The 22,743-nt window shown below is 44.0% G+C and overlaps 4 protein-coding genes across 4 annotated transcripts; 1 reads left to right on the top strand and 3 right to left on the bottom strand.

Annotated features, from left to right (window-relative positions):
• Positions 1-93: 93 nt before the first annotated feature.
• Positions 94-3,387, bottom strand: nsa2 (NSA2 ribosome biogenesis homolog). The gene is made up of 6 exons (XM_084486742.1): positions 3,251-3,387; positions 1,921-2,108; positions 1,577-1,727; positions 1,026-1,205; positions 501-693; positions 94-299 (listed from the first exon to the last, which is right to left on the bottom strand). The coding sequence occupies exons 1-6, from the start codon at positions 3,251-3,253 to the stop codon at positions 232-234; spliced, it is 783 nt and encodes a 260-aa protein (XP_084342868.1). The 5' UTR covers positions 3,254-3,387; the 3' UTR covers positions 94-231.
• Positions 3,388-3,693: 306 nt separating this feature from the next.
• gfm2 (GTP dependent ribosome recycling factor mitochondrial 2) lies at positions 3,694-9,767 on the top strand. The gene is made up of 20 exons (XM_084486638.1): positions 3,694-3,866; positions 3,954-4,038; positions 4,180-4,225; positions 4,312-4,409; positions 4,520-4,645; positions 4,872-4,960; positions 5,073-5,161; positions 5,241-5,301; positions 5,463-5,648; positions 5,771-5,851; positions 5,993-6,141; positions 6,322-6,462; positions 6,791-6,890; positions 7,242-7,416; positions 7,614-7,690; positions 7,808-7,946; positions 8,198-8,383; positions 8,705-8,820; positions 8,945-9,127; positions 9,577-9,767. The coding sequence occupies exons 1-20, from the start codon at positions 3,819-3,821 to the stop codon at positions 9,703-9,705; spliced, it is 2,304 nt and encodes a 767-aa protein (XP_084342764.1). The 5' UTR covers positions 3,694-3,818; the 3' UTR covers positions 9,706-9,767.
• Positions 9,768-9,873: 106 nt separating this feature from the next.
• Positions 9,874-15,654, bottom strand: LOC311367810 (beta-hexosaminidase subunit beta-like). The gene is made up of 14 exons (XM_084486640.1): positions 15,299-15,654; positions 15,037-15,185; positions 14,721-14,786; positions 14,420-14,466; positions 13,709-13,819; positions 13,488-13,589; positions 13,217-13,349; positions 12,394-12,574; positions 12,212-12,298; positions 11,734-11,806; positions 11,238-11,418; positions 10,688-10,778; positions 10,474-10,578; positions 9,874-10,192 (listed from the first exon to the last, which is right to left on the bottom strand). The coding sequence occupies exons 1-14, from the start codon at positions 15,532-15,534 to the stop codon at positions 10,129-10,131; spliced, it is 1,626 nt and encodes a 541-aa protein (XP_084342766.1). The 5' UTR covers positions 15,535-15,654; the 3' UTR covers positions 9,874-10,128.
• Positions 15,655-16,545: 891 nt separating this feature from the next.
• LOC311367809 (beta-hexosaminidase subunit beta-like) lies at positions 16,546-22,352 on the bottom strand. The gene is made up of 14 exons (XM_084486639.1): positions 22,034-22,352; positions 21,724-21,872; positions 21,404-21,469; positions 20,911-20,957; positions 20,606-20,716; positions 20,394-20,495; positions 20,131-20,263; positions 19,550-19,730; positions 19,230-19,316; positions 18,838-18,910; positions 18,569-18,743; positions 17,998-18,088; positions 17,789-17,893; positions 16,546-16,894 (listed from the first exon to the last, which is right to left on the bottom strand). The coding sequence occupies exons 1-14, from the start codon at positions 22,285-22,287 to the stop codon at positions 16,831-16,833; spliced, it is 1,638 nt and encodes a 545-aa protein (XP_084342765.1). The 5' UTR covers positions 22,288-22,352; the 3' UTR covers positions 16,546-16,830.
• Positions 22,353-22,743: the final 391 nt, after the last annotated feature.

Below are 22,743 nucleotides of genomic sequence, written 5' to 3'. Positions count from 1 at the left end.
TATATTTTACCTTATTATTTTTCCTTCAAGTTGCTTCTTTAAAATAGATCAAACTTGCCAATACCATCTTATTTAAAGGAAAAAAAAAACTAGTGCCAGAACAAATGACTTATTTATTACAAATGCTGAAAGTATTTCAGATTCCAGCCAACAGCAAGCCATCCATAATCCATATCATGTTCAGTAATCCAAGTGAGAAGGGTCAGCAGTCCGTATGAGGCAGGAGTCAGTTTACACAAGCAGCACCGCGTTGATGCAACCGTCGTTCTCTGGATTATTGGTCACCTGGGCATATTTACCTGGTAAACAGACAAAAACACAGGTTGTGTTACATCACTGATAACACTCAGCAATGAATCATATCCATAACCATCAACATGCACAGCCACATGATACAAGGCCGATAGGAAAGGTGTCACCGTGAGGTGGACCAATCTGGCCTGGCAAGACAGAATCTGCTACCGTTACAAAAACATCACGACCGGGAGAAAACCACTCACCCCAGATGACCTTTCCTCCTTGTGTGACAAGCCCCAGCTCGCTGACGTTGACCTCCACGACGGTTCCCTTGGTGATGACCCCCAGGCTGGTGTACAGCGGAGACGACGGGTTCTTCTTCACCCCCAGGATGGGCAGGCAGAACGTGGCCTTGAGCTCTGGATGAGTGACGTGGGCCTTCTTAAACCGCAAACCCTGGGGTCGTACGGGGGAAAGAGCAATGAACCTTTATTATCTTCTTTGAATGGTATTGTATCGTCAAGAGGTCGACTGCTTTAATCAGTAAAGCAGATTAAATGAACAAGATATGCCCTTACATTTTGGCAAATAAGAGTTTAATTTTTTTTATCATTGAAAATCAAAAATGTTTTTATTCAGATGGATTGTTCAGAATGGTATTTGGAACCAATAAGCCTATCGTGATATTTACCGTCATCGTCAATGACCCATGATTATCGGGACAGCACATTTTCTATATCGGCTAACGATAATTCATACACTTTTTGAAGCGCTGAAGAAGGGCTTACCATGGGTCTGATGAAGCGCTCGTACTTTGGAGGCTTTCGGGTGAAGCCGTCGCCCACGAAGCACACTTTGGTGACCATTCTCTTCCACGCCTTCTTCTGCCTCTTGCCGGTCTTGATGACTTTGAGCACCTCCGTCTCGCCCTGAGCGCGCACCTTGGGCAGGGGAACCTCCCATTTACCCTGCAGGGGAGGACACGGGGCAGACAGCGTTACAGCGGACCCTTTGGCAGCCATATCAAAACAGACACTGTGTAGGTGCTAAAGTAAGATGCAGTGCTGGACAAATTCAGAAGTATGATTGTTCAAGTGGCCATGTATACTTATGTGTGTTTTTGTATTTAGCACAAGGACAAAAAAGTTCCATGAAAATGTACAATAAAGACACAATCCATAAAAACAAATGTTTGCTGCCATACAGCGATTATTACAATCAACAGGAGCGTCATCCCAAACGAACCGATTGCTCATAATCTGACGAGGTGTCGTCACAATGCCACAATAGAAAAGGCACATTATCATGTCCTGCCTAACCCAGATGAGGCATTACTCACAGCCTTCTCTTTCCTCTTCTGTTTGATCATGTTGGACAGGACTTTGGCGCGGGACTGGCCCTCTCTGTCCAGCAGGTAAGCAGGAACCGCTCCCTCTGGCGTCTTGTCATCGTTCTTCTGTTTCGTCTTCCTCTGCTCGTGCATTTTGAGGCTGGGAGCGTTACAAACAGGAGTTATAGCAACTATACATGGACTCAGTACATAATAAATATCGTTATATATTTAAAAAAAAATAGCTAGATCCATTCGTTTTTAAATTTTGTAATATGTTGATATTATTTCAGTTTCTCCCAAACCATTGACAGACTAATGCTTGAGGTTGAGAGCAGAGGGGTTCTACTCACGTCTTCTTCATCTGGATCTTTTCAGAATGCCTCTGCTTGTGGTACAGCTTGGCCTTCAAGCCGATCATCTTCCTGGCTTTGTGGGAGCGCTCGTGGACCTCACGGCTCTCCTTCTTTCTCTTCCTCTCGTGATGGTCCAGGCGGTAGCCATGCCGCTTGCGACTCAACTCAATGTGCTCGTTCTGAGGCTATAGACAGGAGGAAGACTTAGTGATAAACGTGGCATCTTTACCAAGCGGCTCCTATGAAATAGGTATTGGATTGCGTATGCATATATTAGCCGATATATAATGTGCAACCTTGGTGCAGTTATAGTGCATTGTAAAAATACATAGAAATAACAGGAAATTGTATTAACATGTTACAGATACAGCCTTTTTAAATTAGCATTTTGTGCAGTAGACATCATTAGAGCAGTTTTAAAAAAAGTCTTGAGGTTGGTTAAAACTTATGTAGCTTTTCTGTCTCTTGGTCAAATCAATTGAAACACTACCCTCCACACTAGTTCCCTCATAAAACACTAAAATAACACGTGGCAAATTACACTGAGTAAAGTCACCGAACTGTTGAGGATGGTAGCTCAAACTATTGATTCAAATCGTCCTGTTATTAACTGTTTCATACTGCAAAAACAAACGACCCTCTAGAAATGGATTTGGCATTGCTATCTATTTTATCACTTAAAACACAAACCAGTAAACTTGATACATGATTGATTACATCAAATGAGGATAGCATTGGGGTAATGCTTGGAATACATATGTGAAACCTACATTACCATTTTCTTTTTTTAAACTGATCTAATGACGGGAATTGAAGTGGTTGTCTCAAAGATTTCCGTTTCGTTCTCTCTGGCGACACCTTTGGCGATAAGCGCTACTTCCCAAGTTCCCATAGATCCCCACCGACACCTAGTCGTAACATTCATAACACTGCAAATCAAAAGGTCTTTCACCAGTGGGTCATGGGCTCATTGGGCGATAGATGGTGATTTAACAGACACGTTAAACATGTTGTTGACATGGACGTCTTCGAGACTCCCACTGTGATCTACCCAAGGAGAACTAACCCTATAACAGCAGTTCAACAACCAAAGAACACGTGGACAGGCCGTACTGCGAGTGCATCATTTCGTATTTAGTGATTACTCTCTACAGATATTGGTAAATACTTCATATAAAAGTATTATCATCCCTTCACAGCTCAGTCCTACGACGAAGAAAACAGACGCGTGATTCTCTGCCACATGTCGGATAGCACGCTAAGCTAACGTGGTTTACTATGGGACATACCAGCAATAGTTACACAATATAAGAGACAGAAGGCTTACCATGTTATCTTAGATGTTGTGTCTTACTATAGAAAACGTCTGCACGAAGACGACGTCCCACTGATAGATGTTATATCACTGTTTTACTTTCGGGCTTGGGTTCTAGGTGTTGTTTTCCCCAAAGCCGATGTCTAGAGGAAGTTCGAGTTTGGTCCGTAGGTTAAAGTGTCCGACTTTCAACCCTTCAGAAGTTGCAGACAGTTACGATATATTTTGCCTTGATTAAAGTAATTACATGATGTAATGTTTAAAGTATCGTTCGTTACTCTATGTCAAATAAATGACATAGAGATGTCCTATTTATTTAGATATATGATAGTGAAAGGTTCTCTATACGGAACTATGTATGAGGCAATTATGTTCCTGGGGACGTATTTTGAAAGTACGCGTCAAAGCCGAAAAGGCATGGATTTGACATTCCAAATTAAATGTGAAGGAAAACTGAATTAGTTTCCACATATGGGGGGTTTATTACATGGTGGTTATGACACATTATCATGTACTGTGTAATATCTGTCATATATGAATTCCAGGTTTCCCTCGCACATGTAAATAGATTAAACCTTTAATGACTATGCGACTCAGGGGCATTGGGACCTATAGCATGATGATTTGGGTAAGGAAGTTAGTTATCTTTATCTTACTGCCTCTGATTTATTATAACATGCTAATGAATACTGATTCTTTTTTATTTGATTTCCAGGGAAGGCATTTATTAAAGCACGGGTTTCAGATCTGCAGCTCGAGGGCGAGCTGTCAGATGAAGAGATATTATAGCTTTTTGCCAGGTGTGTTTGTTGTCTATTTAACTTTAGTTGTTTTCGATTTTTGATAACGTGATTTAAATATTTCATTCATTTTACCATAGTTATTTGTTTATGTTTTGCTTTGTTAATAATCAAATCTATCCACCAATCGTTTTCAAACAGATAATGTCAAATCATTGCGAATGGTTGCCAATCCAGATATATCCAAGTAAGTTGTTATTCTGCTAATAGTAGTTTTTAGCCTCGTTGGAACCCCAAGATGGGTCTGCTTTGACCTCCAATCTTCTTGCTCAGGATCAGAAACATCGGCATTATGGCCCACATCGATGCCGGGAAGACAACCACCACAGAGAGGATGCTCTACTATTCTGGCTTCACACGGTCGTTAGGAGGTGGGTCAGACAGGACGATCTGGAGAATTGTCTGATCTTATCATCATCATCAACTTGAGATGTCTCTCTCTCTGTCTGCCTCTCTCTCTCTCTCTCTCTCTCTCTCTCAGATGTTGACGATGGAGATACAGTTACAGATTTCATGGTACAGGAGCGGGAGCGTGGGATCACCATACAGTCTGCAACGGTCACCTTTGATTGGAAAACACATAGAATCAACCTAATAGACACCCCAGGTAAGACCTACCTCCATAAAGAAAACACATAGAATCAACCTAATAGACACCCCAGGTAAGACCTACCTCCATAAAGAAGGAGATTAAAAAAAAATGAAACAGTTGCTGGCATAGAAGAAAATGGCATTAAAATGGAGAGTTATAATGAGGTACTTTGTGTGTGTGTGTGTGTGTGTGTGTGTGTGTGTGTGTGTGTGTGTGTGTGTGTGTGTGTGTGTGATCTCAGGACACGTTGACTTCACACTAGAAGTGGAGCGTGCTCTTCGTGTGTTGGACGGGGCGGTGGCAGTGTTCGATGCGTCTGCCGGAGTAGAGGTTCGACAATCTGATTCGTGCCTGGAATGTTTTCTGAGGTTGAACTAACATGTCGTGTGTACAATAATTAGGTGCATTTACATGCTCTTTGTGGTCATTGGTTTGGCAATAGGCTCAGACGCTTACGGTGTGGAGACAAGCAGAAAAACATCATGTTCCCTGCATTTGTTTTCTCAACAAGATGGATAAACCTTCAGCAAAGTAAGTCAACCTAACAACCTGATGGGTTATTTCAAGAGGAATTTTGAACATCTCAATAAGTCTATCGTCTTTCCCTCAGCTTCAGTTTTTCCATTGAGAGCATAAGGCAGAAGCTGAAAGCCAACCCCCTCCTCCTTCAGGTGAGTATTCAAGCGAAAATAGCAAGAATTAAAAAACATAATACATACATGATCATTACTGAAATACTTGATCCGAAATGAAATCCCAGACTTTCCCATCTGGGATAAAAAAACGACATGTCTTATGTTGTCTTAAATGTCAACACAACTGTGTCTTACAGATTCCTGTTGGCGTCGGTCGAACCTTCACAGGTGTGATCGACTTGGTAAGCAACCAGCAAATGATATGGAAGGCAGCGTCACGGGAGGATGACGGCCGAGGGTTTGAGACCAAACCCCTCAGCCAGGTAGAGAACCCGGGTCTGGTTCAGGAGGCAGAGGAGGCAAGGGCGGCTTTGATTGAGCAGGTACTTCAACCTTCATCCACATGTATTATCATTATTATTATATTTATTATGTTGTATTATTCTCCAAACAGATCAGAAGATAATATCGTCATCAAACACTATGCTGATGTATTCCTTCACAGGTGGCAGATCTAGATGACGAATTTGCTGAACTATTACTCACTGAATTCAGTGATGATTTTGATGCCATTCCCTCAATAAAAGTAAGCATTGAAGCATTTGTTCAGAACATTACGAATTCATCAATGATGAGGAAATAGACTCTGGAAAACCATCAGTTACGTTTTCGTGAAATATTATGGGACAGATATGTTTGACCGCACGTACCTCATCCGTGTCCTCAGCTCCAGCAGGCCGTGCGGCGGGTGACCTTGGCCCAGAAGGCGGTCCCTGTAGTCTGCGGGAGCTCTCTGAAAAACAAAGGTGTTCAGCCTCTCCTAGACGCAATCACTGCCTACCTCCCGGCCCCCGACGAGAGACACAATGACCTGGTGTGAGTGCATCCTTCCATGCCATTGTTTGACAAACCCCAACTTCAATTAGCACTATTGATGTTTCTCCATGAGCAGCTACACTCTAGTGGCTTAAGTTGTAGCTACAGTTATTGCTCTATCCTTTTAAAGACAACAGGGCCAAAGTGCACCACATTAAACCACTTTGTGTCACTGTGCAGGCGGTGGTACAAAGACGATCTCTGCGCCCTGGCCTTCAAGGTGGTCCATGACAAGCAGCGAGGCCCCTTGGTGTTTCTCAGGATCTACTCAGGCACCATGAAACCCCAAACGGCTGTCCACAACATCAACAGGAACACAGTGTAGGTGGCGCTCTCTAGACAACAACGCATCATTTCACATGGAGTGGCATGACATGATCAGTGACGAGCGATCCTGAAGGATTTCGAAAAAAGGCGGAGGATTTTTATTTGAATACATTTTCAATGTTATTGTAAAAGCTGTTTCTGTCGCCGCTTTTAATCATGTGACACAGTGCTGCAGACTATATATGAATAGTGACTATATATAATATTTCCTCACGCAGCATACCTCTACAACGGGTTTCGTAGCCCAAGCAGCGGCTTGCTGTGTAACGCCCGGCGTTGTGCGACCAACGTGTGTTTCACGAGTGCGGTTTCTCCTTCGCAGCGAGAGGTTGAGCCGGCTTCTGGTGCCGTTTGCCGACCAACACGTGGAGATCACCTCCCTGACGGCGGGAAACATCGCGCTCGCTGTGGGACTCAAGCAGGTAGAGGCACCACGCCGCAGAGGCCACACGCTTGGCTTGGTTACGAGTCAAGGTCAGTCGTTTGCCTCGTTGCTCTGAGGTGCGGTGGGGTGAAGACAAGGGGGACGCACAGAGAGGTCTCCCGCTAGGCTCGGTACTTACGGAACACGTCCAATGAGCTTCTGGCAGTGCGGTGGATATCCCTTATGAAGCCTTGTCCGTTTGTCATCCTCTAGTCTTGCTCTATAGTTAAACGTGAAGGCCATTGTAAGTGGATACCTGTAGTGTCGCGTGATCTTCTACTAGCAACTTCATATTGTATCTCCATGTGTCCTCTATTGCTGTAACAGCATTTCTGTCCTTTGTTTGTAGACCGTTACCGGGGACACCATCGTGTCCTCCAAGGCTTCTGCAGCGGCGGCCGCCCGGCGAGCCAATCAGGACCGAGAGCTGGGGCCCAAGGCCAGCGTGGTCCTGTCTGGGGTGGAGGTCCCCGAGCCCGTGTTCTTCTGCTCCATAGAACCCCCCACCATGGCCAAGCAGGCCGGTCAGTGTGTGTGTGTGTGTGTGTGTGTGTGTGTGTGTGTGTGTGTGTGTGTGTGTGTGTGTGTGTGTGTGTGTGTGTGTGTGTGTGTGTGTGTGTGTGTGTGTGTCATCGCACTATATTGTGGCTGGATTATAATGAATCCTATTTGAGAATAAAAGCTGTTTGTTTTAATGACCTTTAATAACCTTTATTGACAGATCTAGAGCATGCGCTCAACTGCCTCCAGAGAGAAGACCCCAGCCTTAAAGTCAGGGTGGACCCAGACTCCGGACAGGTAATACCATCACACATGGCATCGCCTGCTTCATAAAATCCTTTGCAGATACTTTATACTCAAGATCGAGGTCAGGAGTTGAAAAAACTGAACATTTTCCCCAATTTCCTCCCTCAGACCATTTTATGTGGGATGGGCGAGTTGCACATCGAGATCCTCCATGACCGAATCAGAAGGGAGTACGGCATCGAGACGCACCTGGGGCCCCTGCAGGTGGCGTACCGGGAGACGGTTCTGACCCAGGCCTCTGCCACGGGTATGATACCAGAGAGGAGGAGGCCATAGAGGCTAGGGGCCTTTGTTCAGCGGACGCTTTTGTTTTGAAAGTGCATACAAATTCACAACTGCTTTGAAGTGCTACGATACAGAAACCAAACGTTGTCGACCGATGGAGAGACACGAAACTAAAAGAATTCAAAAAGAATTCAATAAGATATTTATATTTTTTATAGTCTGCGAGCCCCCAGGTGCTGCCTGGCGTTGAGCGTTGCCCGCCCTCTGTTCCAGAAACCCTGGAGCGGACGGTGGGGGAGCGGAGGCACGTGGTGACCGTGACCCTGGAGGTCCGCCCCCTGGACGAGGCCTCGTCGGGGGACGCTTGTGACCTGATCTTTGAGGAGGAGGCGGAGAGGCAGATGTCGGCGGACATGAAGGACGCCGTGGACAACGGCGTGCGGAGCGCGTACTTCCAAGGTAACGTATGAACTTATCATCCTCCACGAGGATTCATGTTCTTTCCCTTTTTATTATTAAATGTACTTTTTAAAGGCATAATATCCAACACTTGTGTATTAAAATAGCAATTCCAGCAATGGTCAAACCCAGAAAAACGTATAGTTTTATTCACGTTTACGGCCCGTTACATTTGGTTTCATGCTTCGCCCTTAACCGCCAACTTCTGCTGAAACACGCAGACACAGATATCCAGCGGAGACCTAACGTATTGATAGGCCACTACTTGTACTAGATGATGTCACCAAAAACCCACAGCTGTGACTCTGCTTCCTGCCCCAGGTCCGTTGCTCGGTTACCCAGTCCAGGGCGTCTCCACGGCGATCCAGAGCGTCAGCCTGGAACCCGGGACATCCTTGGCCATGGTGTCCGCCTGTGTGTCCCGCTGTATGCTTAAGGTACAGCAACACACACATACTACTCTGTGTGTGCGTGTGTGCGTGCGTATCCACACACACACACATACACACACACACACACTGCAGGTGTTGTGCTGAGGATACAGCTTTGTCGTTGACGCAGGCCATGAGGCGGGCGGGGGGGCAGGTCCTGGAGCCGGTCATGTCCCTGGAGGTGACGGTGTGGGAGGCCCACCTGAGCTCCGTGCTGGGGGACCTGGCCCAGAGGCGCGGGGCCGTCCGGGACATCCAGAGTCGCCATGACAACAAGTTGGTGCTGGCCACCGTTCCTCTGGCCGAGATGATGGTGGGTTACGGATGACCACGCACGCACACACGCACACACACACGCACGCAGCTTTTTAAATGATATATATATATATATATATATATAGTTATTGAACAGCGTTGTGGAATACTTCATTCTGATTGGTGAATCCCATTCCATTGGTGTGTATTGTTTTTCCACGATGGGACACACACCTCTGCTTTTTTAAGTTTCTAATCAATACGCATTCAACATTAACAACTGTAGAAACCAAAAATGATGCGCTCAAAGCATCACGTGTTTTTAAGTTCAGCTGAATATGTCGATAATAAAGTTGAAAGTCAGATATTGTATACAAAAGTCACTTATATCTAATCATTGTTGGTAGCTGTGGCAGAGGCCGAACAAACAACTACGGGCTGCCCCGTTATGGGAACACGATAGATATGAATCCTCCTAAATGAACTGACGGTATCTTCTTGTTGAAGGGCTACTCAACGGTCCTGCGGACGCTGTCCTCTGGCAACGCCACCTTCTCCCTCCAGCTGGACTCGTACGAGGCCATGAACCCGCAGCACCAGAGGAGCCTGCTACAAAGACTGGCTGGGCTGGCCTAGTCACTGTCTCTCGCCCTCTCTCGTTCTCTCCATACGGCAGAGTGTGGACCGCCCCAGGGATTGGATTGGCCCGCTTGGAGGTTCTAAGGATTAAGTCACACGATGCTCTGAAGAACATGTTCAGATTCTTTTGAATGTTAAATAATGTAAATTATGCCCATTTTATTGTTAATAGCACATACAACTATGAATACAGTATGAATTCACATTTATTGCAAAACCTATTTATTAGAAAAAGATAATCCAGTTCAGGTATTCACACTGAATCATAAAAAGTATTTTTTATAATGATTTATGAGTATTTTTAGAACTTTCTCAGTGGCTGCCGTTAAACATACAAATTTGGCTATGAAATGAGCATTGACAATTTATAAAATAATGCATGACTTGTTCGTGTCCTCGGTCCATTCTTGTGCTGCTCCCTCAGATCCCTTTATACTCATGACGGCAGAAACCTGAAAATAAAGACTGAGCTTGGATACCGCGCCTTTAAAAGAATAGAAACATAACAAATATATTAGTATAGGCAACACATTTCTTCATCCTGATTTTCTGATTAAATGTTTTACATAAAAAGTAATGGATTATCTGGAAAGATGTATATTTCTCCCAATACAGACTTCTTTAAACAAAAGAAGATAAATAAGGTGACGTTAATAATAACGTCACCTTATTTATAACAACCAGCAAAGAAAGAAACATGTAGAAACATTTTGCACGTGTCCTACATATGCAAAGCTTCACGCAAAGAGCCACTCGGTCACTCACTCCACCATGCGGCAGCGGTGCTTGGCCAGGCGGCTGTAGGCGTCGTTGACGTCGGTCACACCCTTGGCGCTCCACAAGCGCTCCCCCACAGCACTGGCGCGAGGCCTGCAGCCGGACGATGGACCACTCATTACATGTGTGCTGCTGACCCAATCAGGGTCAGTCTGAACCAGTCTCACCGGGAACAGCCGTTAGGGTTTAGGAAGAAGCGTACCACATCCTCGGCATCAGATTGGTGGAATCCACATACTCGCCCCACATACAGGCCTCTCCACCAATCACCAGCTTCTTCTGCTCGTCAGTCCCTGTGTAGAATGCATCAAAACGTGAGTTAAATAAACAACACATTAAGTGCTGTGACTGCCCACTCAAGGTGACGACCTTTGCTCAGGTTCATTTCCTAAAATCCACCCTTGACCACAATTTCTAAAGTCACTTATGACCCATAAGAAAAAAAACATTGATTGAAAACTATTTGTAATGTTTCATCCCAAATCTCAATCAATAACTTTTACATCTTAAAAATATGCTGATGAAAACAACAAACAGGACTTATATATATATATACTATATACATCAGCCAATAATATCCTGTCAGTCCTGGGTTCCCCCCTGCTCCTCATAACAAACCTAGCGATCCTGTTTGGTCCCTCTCACACAATCCACTTAAATCGTACAGGATCGACAAACTCTTCTCCCTGCGTAACGTCTCGTTCCGCTGACTGGAGAGGGTCAGTTAAAGCCACGTTGCAGCCGACACACACCTGTGAAGTTTTGGGGGTCGGCTCTGTAGAGGCTGGTCCAGTCCTGCCCGTAGGAGATGCGGTTCAGGTACCAGGGGGTGGAGAGAATCGTCTTGTAGCCCGACAAGGTGATCTCGGCCATCTCGTTCTGGTACTGCTGCTGAGTTCCTTTCCACACGTGGATGAGGGTGTCCGGGTTCAGCTACGCAGAGGGCAGCAGAGAAGCAGGGGTCATGGTAACAGAGCGCCATTCATGAGACGGTTTCACCTGAAGAGCCACTGGTTAGAAAATGATTGTGGTTACTTGGATGCTTTTCATGTTATGTTTGATGACATGAAATGAGGTCTGTCGTCCGATAGTTTCATGAAAACACCATTCCTCATCTCAACTTTTTACCAATGCTTCATGAAATAAACACTGCTGATGATAATACAATAACTTCATGTAATAGAATAAAGAAGAAATAATGAAATGATAAATCAAGAGGGAAGCAGAGACTAAATCTTTACTCCTCACCTTTACTCCGTTGTCGTATACCTCCTGCCATATCATGTAGCCTTTCTGAGTGGAAGCGACGATATCCAAGAGCCTGAATATATATAATTATTACAATTATATATATATAATTACTAAATTAATACAATTGGAAACCTTTCATTTTTTCTTTCCACATTTTTGATGGTAATAACACATACCTGCGTTCTACCTGGTGTTATTTACATTCAATCTGCTTCCTACCAACATCGATCCAATTCATGCTCCATATTTAATGGTACAATACAATAGGATGGGAGTATGCATGAACATTTATCTCATATTTTTATTTTATATGCAGGCAATATGTAATAAGATGGAGGTAACGTGCAGGTGTTATGCAGTAAGATGCAGGTAATATGTGACAACATTCAGGGATAATGCACTAAGATGCAGGTAATACTTTCTCATGAATTGTTAAAGTTGTGAGGAGGTCAGCTATTGATCTATATCCACTCACTTTTGGATGTAGAAGGATTCTAGTTTAGAGTAGTCCTGTCCAAAGCTGTGCTGCTCCATGAACTTTGTAATATCTGGGTTGGACTTCCTGTGGATGGGGGAAGATTCAGAAATACAAGTTCAGATTAACTTCAGTGACCAAGTTCTGTTCTGTTCTGCAATGAACTCAACCTCAGCTCTTACCAACATTTGAAGTCCACCTCGTCCCCTCCCAGGTGAACGTAGGGGTCGGGGAACACGGCGCTGATCTCCTTGAAGAGCAGGGTCATGAAGTGGTAGGTGGTGTTCAGGATGGGGTTGACCGGCCCGAAGGTGCCAGAGGGAGTGGAGCCGGAGTAACACGGCGTCAGCAGGTCCTTCTGTCCTGGTAAAGACAGCAGAACAAAACACTGGTCAGTCAGACTTCCTGTGGATTTCCCCCATCCACAGGAAGTCCGACCCAGATATTACAAAGTTCATGGAGCAGCACAGCTTTGGACAGGACAACTCTGAACTAGAATCCTTCTACATCCAAAAGTGAGTGGATTGACATAACTCAATGGCTGACATCCTCACAACTTACAAATTCATGAAAAAAGTATTTTGATTCAATAATATCCTGAGTGTAGGATCCACTAGGGCCACACACTAAGGCCTCCTACAAAAACCTTGATCAAGAGAGTCCGGGATTAATCCAAACAGACCAGTGAAACACGTGAGGCTGGCGTACAATGTCAGCGCACAATCAAAACAGGAGTAACAACTGCATGAGCAACTTTCCATTCAGAGCAGTGCAGACTAGCTATTAGAAATCAGGAAACAGGTTAGACTAGTACAGGGTCAAGTGCATCGTAGGAGCAAAGCGCCGTCTAATTTCTTGGTTCAAAAAGACAACGGCTGATGAGTTCACGTCCTCAGAGGAGCTGGTTCTCCAGGGGTTTTCTGGAATATAAGGCCGGGGTCGGCAGGATCCTATGGAGCTGAAGCATCGGTGTTTACTCATCGCCAGCAAACGTCTTAAACCCACCTTTGCCCCAGGACTGCGTGTGTCCCGGCGTGTCAAACTCTGGGATGACCCGGATGCCCCTCAACCGGGCAAACGCGACGACCATCTTCACGTCGGCGGGCGTGTACACGTGCGTGTACGGGTGGTAGGCGCCCTGCTCGCACAAGTAAATAAACAATGAGACCACAAAAAAACACTGCAGCTTTAAGCAACACAAAGCTGAACGATCTCCAGCAATATATAAACATACGGAATGAAACTAAACCATGTTGGCCGTGAGTACGGCACTGACCATCTGGCTGAGCTGGGGGAAGGTCCTGCTCAGGTAGGGGAAGGACGGGTCGTCCACGATGTGCCAGTGGAACACGTTGAATTTGTTCATGGCCATCGCTTCCTGTCAAAGTGATATCAGATCCAGTGAGCACACACACTTGTTGTGGGATGATAATGAGGATTGTGCTTTTTGTGAATAATGTATAACCGTAAAAGGAGTAATGGTCGCTAGAGACTTACCAGATTAGCCAAGATGACTTTAATAGGCAAGAAGTGACGAGAGGTATCCAATAAGACCCCCCTGTGTTGAAATCTTGGGAAGTCACTGATCTCAGTGAGGTTAATGTTTCTCTGAAATACACAGTCAAAATTACAGTTAATAAAGTTAATAAATGTTATTTCACTGTGTTTTACATACTGGGACTAGTAAAGTAAACATCCTCTCTAACCGGAAAAGCAGTATGATGATCGAGTACATGATTCAAATAAGCTTAGCATTCATGGGGATACAAATGTTGTAAAATTGCATTATCATTTGTACACCATTTTGAAAATAACAAAAACCAACAAAAATACTTTGAAAAAATAAAAAAGCTTTCTATCTACATCCAAGCTGAGGGATATTCTCTAGTATCTCAACAAACGTATAGTGAGGGTCGATGTAGGCCGATGAATGTCCTATGCAGGCTTTCCACAGTAGGTCTATCGCTAACATCTACCATTCACACCATCACCCCAGGGAACTGAACTGGACAATAGCAGACATGCTGATGTTGGACCAGTGCACCTGGTCACACCAGGCTCTCAATACCACCTTTATTATAGCCAATGGGATGCTAGTAATAGGAGGCTGCATTACTGTCATTTGTTTAGAAGTCTCATCACAAAGCTTCTTCCTTTCATCACTGGGTGGAAATATAAACTAAAATGTTCAAAGAAAGAAATCCTTACAGCGCCATATTCATCTTCATACAGCAATTGGCTGAACGTTTCGAGACCTGTCGAGAAAGAAGCAAAATATGACGGTTCAGAAGAAACAAACTAGTTTTTTTTTTTTTTTTTTTAATCACAGCCTAAAATAATTGATAACGGTTTCACAAGCTCACCACGTGGTGAGCTTGTGAAACCGTTATCTTGTTTGTGTTATCAATTATTTGAAAATCACCGCAGACATACCAGGTAGAAACTAACATGACACTTGGCTTATCAAGGGGGGCCTGTGGATTCACATTTGAAAGAAGGCCAGACCTACCTCGAAGAGCCCCCCACACCTTTGATGCCTTCAAGACAGCATAGGGCTGGCTCACGGACAGCTCATCTGCACAGACACCCAAAAGTTATGCACATGTTCAATTCAATACAGACCAAAATAGGCAACACACTCATACTCAAGGTATAGCAAAGTTTGTATGTTGCTTTTTGACTCATATATATAAATAGATCATATATATAAATAAGTAAATAGATAGGCCACAACAACAAATGTAGGCCTAAATCAAATTTGTAGCCTCGTCTGCATGTTATTTAATTATTAGACCAACATTGAGGGGAGGGAGAGGTAGACTCACATGACTCGTCCGATGTCGCAACGGGGTAGGCGTCACACTCCGAGTCAGAGGATGTGATCCACACATGCAACTGCGATAGTTCAGATGGATCTCCAAAGCCATTCCTTTGCCCTTTGGTTCTTTCGTTGGGAAACATGTATTCATAATACCTGCAGATGATAGTAAAGAGTTTCAGTCCGCACTACACAGTGGTTGTATCTGCTGATAAGCCTCAGATGACTAGCAGAGAACCATAATAGCCTACTAGTGATATATTTCGTACCTTCTGTAAGCATTTTGGAGAAGGCTGCAGCTGGGTCCAGCAGAGGACTCGTCCGCGTCCCGGATCTGGAAGCTGGAGCCTCTTATTTTTAATGACAACGATGAGAAACGCACTTTTTGTGGCAATGGCCAGAGAGAGCCATAACTGGACTCCACAGCGGTGTCCGGAGCCCCGCTGTGCCTACTAAACCCCTGGGATACAGTCACAATGACAGACACGATGGCAAACGTCAGCATGGCTTTACGACCTGGAATGGACCGTCGGTAACACAGTCAAATCCAACCCATTTGCGAACTGAGAAAGAGAATCCCTTAGCTGGACCTAGAGGCGTGCGCAAAGTTCTGGGCGGGACTTAGCGCGGAAGCAACACAATTAAAGAAATACAGATGTTCCTGTAGGTCTGTGGTGCTGCTGCCTGCTGCAGGGATGAGCTCCACAGTGTGTAAGAAAGGACTAACTAATTGGAAACGAGAGTATCTTCTCTTCATTGTAATTAAGTGGAGGATTGTAGAGATTGTAGATTTTATTGCATCCTTAACACATCATTTAGAAGTTTAAACAATGAATCGCATTTTGATTTAGCTTCTTAACCTTAAAAGCTGTAATCTCATGTATTCAAAATAGATTATATTTTTTTATTGTTTCCCAAAGTGAATGAGTAATGCTTTCCTTTGAATTTTCTTACGATGCTCTTCTCAAAGTAACACATATGTTAACTCATCATAGGCCCTTAAGACAGACATTTAGGCATATATAGGCCTACCAGTTAAACCCCTCATAGCATAGACCAGTATAAAATATTCTAGACCACCCAGAACTATATTAGACTGGTTTCATCGAATAATCTTTAAAAGGAAAGGTAAATACCAGATCAGACTTGCATAAATCAGATTTGAACCGTTGCAATAAACATAGGATACATTTACTATTTCAAAAAGCTAGCTAAATCCCTCCATATTACCTGGGGGTATGATGCCCCATCAGAACGTTATCACACTGGTTTCTTCCACAAACCTATGAAGGAAACTTTTTTTTGCCAGATCAGATTTCAGAGAAATGCATAATAATGTGCCTGTTGCATTTGAGAGTTAAAGTAGCTATTACATTCACGTCCCACTGTAAATTATTTGCCATATCTGATGTGACCGTAGCTATTCTGGTTTCATAAACAAAACAGATTCATTTAGACAGCTGTTCCCTGGTTGGTTTTTGCCGTCAGACACAGGTGTGTGAAATGCAACACTCCATTCACTATTTCAATGAAAACTTTATTAATCCAGAATCATACAAACATTGATATAAAAATATTGATCCAGCATGAAAGAACTCCGGAGTATGCAAAGATTTGATGGGGAATCATGTAGATAAGATTACAGAAGGATCCAATGCAGTCATTTTAGAAGTGATGTTGAATGTAAAAAAAATGTTATTCAGTGCATCAACATGAGAGATCAATCTCACAAAAATCTCCAAAGAAAACACATGATTGTGTGCGTGTGTCTGTACACACTTCCCTTTTCCAGGACCACACATCAGTTGCCTTTATACTCATGTCGGCAGAAACTTGTGAACAAAGGCTCAGCAGGGATCCCACGCCTTGTAGGGAGAAAAAGAAAACACAAACAAATGTCAGTCATGATCACGGTCTGACAATTAAAGCATAAACTCAGCCATTCATGTTAAGATCTGATTAGGAAACAATAAGGGAGAAGTAAAAAAAAAACAAGCAAACAAGCAAAGATTCAAGCAAAGACCCACTCCGGAGGGATTTGAAGCTGCGCATACTGCTACTGGTGCCAGTGTGTCCTTGTTGTATCACACAGATTTATTGAAATGCAGCATAGCCTTTCACTAACAGTAGCCAACTATCACACAGTGGGTTCTTGTGCTGCTATGCTCCGAAAATAGCAGTAAAAAGCAATAGTAACTAATTTATGACCCAACATTCTGTATTGTTGTTAGGCCTGGGCGATATGGCTGAAAGACATATCACGATATAACTTGATCATATTGATCGATATCATAACTATTGATAATTATAATGACCTAAAAAGACTAGGAATCACCATGCTGGATTGAAACACTTCTGTTTAACACTTAATATGACCTTCCACTGTTCTTCATTGATAAATACTCCAATGTCGATACAATAATGAAAAACACTCAAATATTGCAAATAAGTATGGAAGCGTGTTTGTGAAACAAACCCAGCTGCTAGATATCGGTGGTCCAGTCTCTTATCGATACATATTGAACGTGTTTTATATTGATATTGATCAAAGGTCTATCACGATACGATAATTTCAGGCCTAATTGTTGTACCACATTTCTGGTGACATTCTTTCAATTGACTATTTCAGGGTTAGAATGAAAAGTTATATGTTTAAACAAAAAATAATCAACTTTTTTACAGAATCCCAAAATGTGAGGTCCCTGCCAATTCCGACCCTAAAACCAAGTACATAAACACAAGACCGCTCGGTCACTTACTCCACCATGCGGCAGCGGTGCTTGGCCAGGCGGCTGTAGGCGTCGTTGACGTCGGTCACATCCTTGGCGCTCCACAAGCGCTCCCCCACAGCACTGGCGCGAGGCCTGCGGCAACGCATAACATGTGTATCACAGGTCAGTCTTAACCAGTCTCGACACTGGGAACAGTTGTTAGGCTGGGAGAAGGGAGAAGTCTGGATTAAGCGTACCACAGCCTTGGCGTCAGATTGGTGGAATCCACAAATTCGCCCCACAGACAGGCCTCTCCACCAATCACCAGCTTGTTCTGGGCATCACTACCTGCATAGAACGTCATTATTCAAATGGGGAAACCCAACTGCTTCGCTTCCCCCCCCTGTGCACAAAACATGAACCAGGTTAAGGAAGTCTTCCCTTTTCCTTTCTATTAAAAAAAACATACACTGTGGCCCGAGATGAAGCTCTTTAAAGGTGGTGGTGGTTATCAGTTCCCATCACCGCTACGATAGGAGTACGTGAGGCATACGATCATGGCACTTAATGTACGCACTTATTGTATGTTGTACGTCCTGGCACTCAAAAAAGTACTTATTTGTGTAGCAGCATCCTTATCCTAGCTATCTTTGTTGTATACAGGGAATGGGTTAACCTAGTGATGGTTAGCGCTTTGCACTTGTTTCTATGAACATCCTTTACTGTACCGACAGCGATATTGTTTCTCCTTCTTCTGACAAATGTACTTCTGCTTAATGCCCTCAATGTAAATGTGAATGATCCCGTAGGACACGGCGGAGCGCGGACCTTTGAAGTCGAGTGGCTCCACCTTGTAGTAGCGCTGCCAGTCCTGTCCGTAGCTGATGTAGTCCAGGTACCAGGGGGCCGAGAGGATGGTGGTGAAGCCCGCCGCCGTCACGTTGAACAACTCCTCCTGCAGCTTGTTGCCCATCCACACGTGCACCACCGCGTCGGCCCTCAGCTGCCGGGGTCAGGGCGGAGCACAGAGCACAGTCACAACGTACCCGTGGGCGGCGCACCGGAACGACGTCCACACACACACACACACCAAGTACCTTCATGCCGTTGTCAAACACCTCCTGCCATATCATGGAGCCTTTCTTCGTTGCGGCGACGATATCCAAGAGCCTGTGGTTAGTATTATTATTATTATTATGATGAAGTTATCTGGAGGTCAGACACAGTTGGTGAAGCAACCCATTGTTCAGATCCTATGATAACACCGCACTTGTTATCACGTCCAGATTATGGTTAGAGCCTTCTAGCTGATTTACACGCATTAACCAACCTTGCTCTGGTTGGATCATAAACAGATTCTAGGTGCATGTAGATCAAACACAACCTAATTTCCCTGTCTATTTTACAAAATATCGGATGTCTTCAAACATTAGCACTGAAGAGGTCCACTGTGGAGAATGCTTCTTATCGTTTACTTTCATCCACCCACTTTTGGATGTAGTATGATTCCAGTTTGGCATAGTCTTTTCCTAAGTCATGCTCAGCCATCCACTTCTGAATATCTGGGTTGGACTTCCTGTGGTACAGAGAAAAACACACAAAAGCTTAAAAGTTTAAACTGCCATTTTTGTTTAGATAAAATAGAGACAGAAAGGGTTAGACATCTCGCTCAAGGATGCCTACAGGCAGACAACAGGGTTCAAAACCTTCCAGAGCCTTTTGGCTGAGAGTCAAACACCATAACCACTAGACAATCCCGATAAGTTTTCTAATTACCCTTCAATGAATAAACCAAACGTCAGCTCTTACCAACAGCTGAAGTCCACCTCGTCCCCTCCCAGGTGAACGTAGGGGTCGGGGAACACGGCGCTGATCTCCTTGAAGAGCAGGGTCATGAAGTCGTAGGTGGTGTTCAGGATGGGGTTGACCGGCCCGAAGGTGCCAGAGGGAGTGGAGCCGGAGTAACACGGCGTCAGCAGGTCCTTCTGTCCTGGTGAGGTTAAGCCGTGTGTGGGGGTTGTGCGTTTTAAGTTTGACCATTTAAGCCGGCAGCATACAACATTCCATAATTTAAGACCACTGGGGTCTCCATGGAGACGGGAAATGAATACAAATTTAAAAAAATCGGTACGGATTTCAGTTAAAGTTATGAAAGTCTTGGAGGTGCAAGAACTGCCGAAATAACATTTTGGTGAAGTTTGCCCTCTTTTGTTTTCTGTGTGCAGTCAGTTTGTTCTTATGACCTTGCCAAATTTGTTTTCCTGCCGTCTGCTTTAGACTCTTGGAATACACCAGCACTTAACCTTGATTGGTTATGTTTATTCTGAATAGCAATTTGTCACATGATGCAGAACCAGCGCAGACCAGATGAGAGTGATCCAAAAACCCACCTTTGCCCCAGGACTGCGTGTGTCCCGGCGTGTCAAACTCTGGGACGACCCGGATGCCCCTCAACCGGGCAAACTCGATGATCATCTTCACGTCGGCGGGCGTGTACACGTGCGTGTACGGGTGGTAGGCGCCCTGCTCGCAAAAAATAAAAATAAAAACATAAGCAGCTGCCGGTCATGCGAAGCTGAATTTTTCCGATGCAAAAAATAAATACAGTTATGAACCAAAATAAAAAGGCGTCGCGCTTAAGTACGGCACTGACCATCTGGCTGAGCTGGGGGAAGGTCCTGCTGAGGTAGGGGAAGGACGGGTCGTCCACGATGTGCCAGTGGAACACGTTGAATTTGTTCATGGCCATCGCTTCCTGTGAACACATGTGGTTTAAACGTCAACAAAACACCCAGAAACTGAACCACCGAATAATGAAATATGATATAGAGCCGACTGTAAAAACTAGGCTGAGGCTGGACCTACCAGATTAGCCAAGATGACTTTAATAGGCAGGAAGTGGCGAGAGGTATCCAGTAAGATGCCTCTATGTTGAAATCTTGGGAAGTCAACGATTTTCGACGAGTTGATGCTTTTCTAAAAGGTTTACAAAGTGGGAGTCAAAACCAATGCACCTGCACAGGTTGATGCATTACAATGTTTCATTCAAACCAAAAAATAAATGTATTACACCGGCCATGTGGCAGTATATCTATGCAAATAAAAAGTACAATGCAGGATTTGTTTGTTTGTTTTCTTTTTAACAAAATATCTACAAATATTAGACTTACAGCCCCATATTCATCTTCATACACCAACTGGCTGAACGTTTCAAGACCTGTAAAATACATTTGGCTTCATCGTCTGTTTTTAAGGACAAGGCGTGATTGTAGTCATGTGTCATTTTGGAGGCAACGTATAAAGCCAACAGACACCAGAGGTCAGCTTTAAGATAAGATAAGATAAGATAAGCCTTTATTATTAATCCCCTGAAGGAAATGCAGGTGTCAAAGCAGCAACACAGCAATGAGAATGAAACCCAAGGTATGCCTAGAGGAGAGAGTACAGAACCAGACAAAGATAATGCAAACATGAATAAGAATAAAAGATGAGGTAAAAACACTGAGAAGCTGGCCCTAGATACCGGCACAGTATCTCTGAACGAGTGGACAAATGAACATATGTGCAATCTGTCAATAAATATAAATATGTATACAGGGTACTTCATGTAGGCCTAGTTTTGTATGATTGCTAATTCAAATCAGGCAGAATGAGAATCCCTACCTCGAAGGGCACCCCACACCTTTGGTGCTTTCAGGATTGCATACGGCTGGTCCACCGTCAATTCGTCTGAACAGAGATGCAACAGTTGTCAACAGATTAACAATGGGTCCTTTTCACAGTAGGATTAACAAAAGCTCATCAAATGAATTATGTGTCGATTTATGCATGGCAGTGCAAAGGTATAGACAAGAATAGTCCAGTAAATATACAGTGACCATGCTGGTGCTAGGATGACACAGACATTAATAAAACCGTCCTAATGTTTAAATATATTATATTACATTACCCTGCAATTACACAACAACAAGGAAGTCACTCACATGACTCGTCAGAGGTCGCTCCGGGGTGAGCGTCACAGTCCGAATCTCCTGATGTGATCCACACCTGTAGTTCCGACAATTCTGATGGCGCCGCTTTCCTTTTGAAATGTCCAGTCTTTCGTGCGTTGGCAAACACGTATTCATAATATCTGCAGATTATAGTGGGGCAGCAGTAGGAGCTACAATTAACATTTGGCTCTTCTATTTCGCAACCCCCCAAAAAGACCCTTCGTTCTTATCAGACAGCGGAAAAAGGAATAACCACATGAAACACTACCAGCCGTACAATACAAAACATACGCTGTCTTACCTTCTGTATGCATTCTGGAGAATGTTGCAGCTTGGACCCGCAGACGATTCATCGGCGTCCACCACCCTGAAGCTGGAGCTCGATAGTTTAAATGAAACCTCAGACAGACTCACTTGCTGGGGCAGAGGCCAGAGAGAACCATAGATGGATCCTTGGTCCACGCTGACGGTTTCGCTGTCAATGTCATCGTATTGAGATCCCTGACATACAGCCACCGAGAGCAACAGCGCAGCGAAATTCAGCCCAGCTAACATGATGACATTCCCGTGTGAAATTAGAATAACACCAGCCTGACTGTCTGCCGCACATCCAATGTAGTTAGAAAGTGGGAGGCGCTTAGCAAAGCGGAAGAAGCGCTATGGGCACTATGAACCACTCTGAAAGCTGGGAATTTACATACACAATTTAAATAAACTTCAAATCCCAATGTTCACTCGTGTTTGCCTGTGAACCAGACGAATATGCGTTCTCTTGTTGCATTTAATCTTGCAGAAATATAATCTGAAAAATAATTATTATTTTATTGATCTGGCAATATCATGTGTGAGAGTTTATATTTTACCCGGTTGTTTTTATATATGAACGCAAACTGGAGTCGAAACGTAACATCACAAATTTGCATAGACATGCCCCTCTTAAATGTTGGTGGAAACATTTACAATGTTTTCCGACACAGTTGCGACCTCATTTGGCGTTGAATATGTTATTTC

The sequence above is a fragment of the Micromesistius poutassou genome (genome assembly GCF_964030765.1).
Source record: "Micromesistius poutassou genome assembly, chromosome: 22".
In the NCBI taxonomy this organism is placed as follows: domain Eukaryota; kingdom Metazoa; phylum Chordata; class Actinopteri; order Gadiformes; family Gadidae; genus Micromesistius; species Micromesistius poutassou.
The sequence above is the reverse complement of the archived record's forward strand: the minus strand, read 5'-3'. Positions and strand labels throughout refer to the sequence as shown.

What these genes read in the sequence shown, in the direction of transcription:
- gfm2 (XM_084486638.1), top strand. Translation starts at nt 3,819, where the DNA reads ATGACTATGCGACTCAGGGGCATTGGGACCTATAGCATGATGATTTGG. An exon ending in GACCCAGGCCTCTGCCACGG is followed by an intron (nt 7,947 to 8,197) that starts GTATGATACCAG and finishes CCTCTGTTCCAG; the next exon opens with AAACCCTGGAGCGGACGGTG. An exon ending in TGTCCCGCTGTATGCTTAAG is followed by an intron (nt 8,821 to 8,944) that starts GTACAGCAACAC and finishes TCGTTGACGCAG; the next exon opens with GCCATGAGGCGGGCGGGGGG.
- LOC311367810 (XM_084486640.1), bottom strand. Translation starts at nt 15,534, where the DNA reads ATGCTGACGTTTGCCATCGTGTCTGTCATTGTGACTGTATCCCAGGGG. An exon ending in CTCCAAAATGCTTACAGAAG is followed by an intron (nt 15,186 to 15,298) that starts GTACGAAATATA and finishes TATCATCTGCAG; the next exon opens with GTATTATGAATACATGTTTC. An exon ending in CACGCAGTCCTGGGGCAAAG is followed by an intron (nt 12,575 to 13,216) that starts GTGGGTTTAAGA and finishes TGTCTTTACCAG; the next exon opens with GACAGAAGGACCTGCTGACG.
- LOC311367809 (XM_084486639.1), bottom strand. Translation starts at nt 22,287, where the DNA reads ATGTTAGCTGGGCTGAATTTCGCTGCGCTGTTGCTCTCGGTGGCTGTA. An exon ending in GGTGTGGGGTGCCCTTCGAG is followed by an intron (nt 20,958 to 21,403) that starts GTAGGGATTCTC and finishes TGTATTTTACAG; the next exon opens with GTCTTGAAACGTTCAGCCAG. An exon ending in AAGTCATCTTGGCTAATCTG is followed by an intron (nt 20,496 to 20,605) that starts GTAGGTCCAGCC and finishes ATGTGTTCACAG; the next exon opens with GAAGCGATGGCCATGAACAA.
- nsa2 (XM_084486742.1), bottom strand. An exon ending in AGCGCTTCATCAGACCCATG is followed by an intron (nt 694 to 1,025) that starts GTAAGCCCTTCT and finishes GTACGACCCCAG; the next exon opens with GGTTTGCGGTTTAAGAAGGC. An exon ending in AGGAGGAAAGGTCATCTGGG is followed by an intron (nt 300 to 500) that starts GTGAGTGGTTTT and finishes TCTGTTTACCAG; the next exon opens with GTAAATATGCCCAGGTGACC.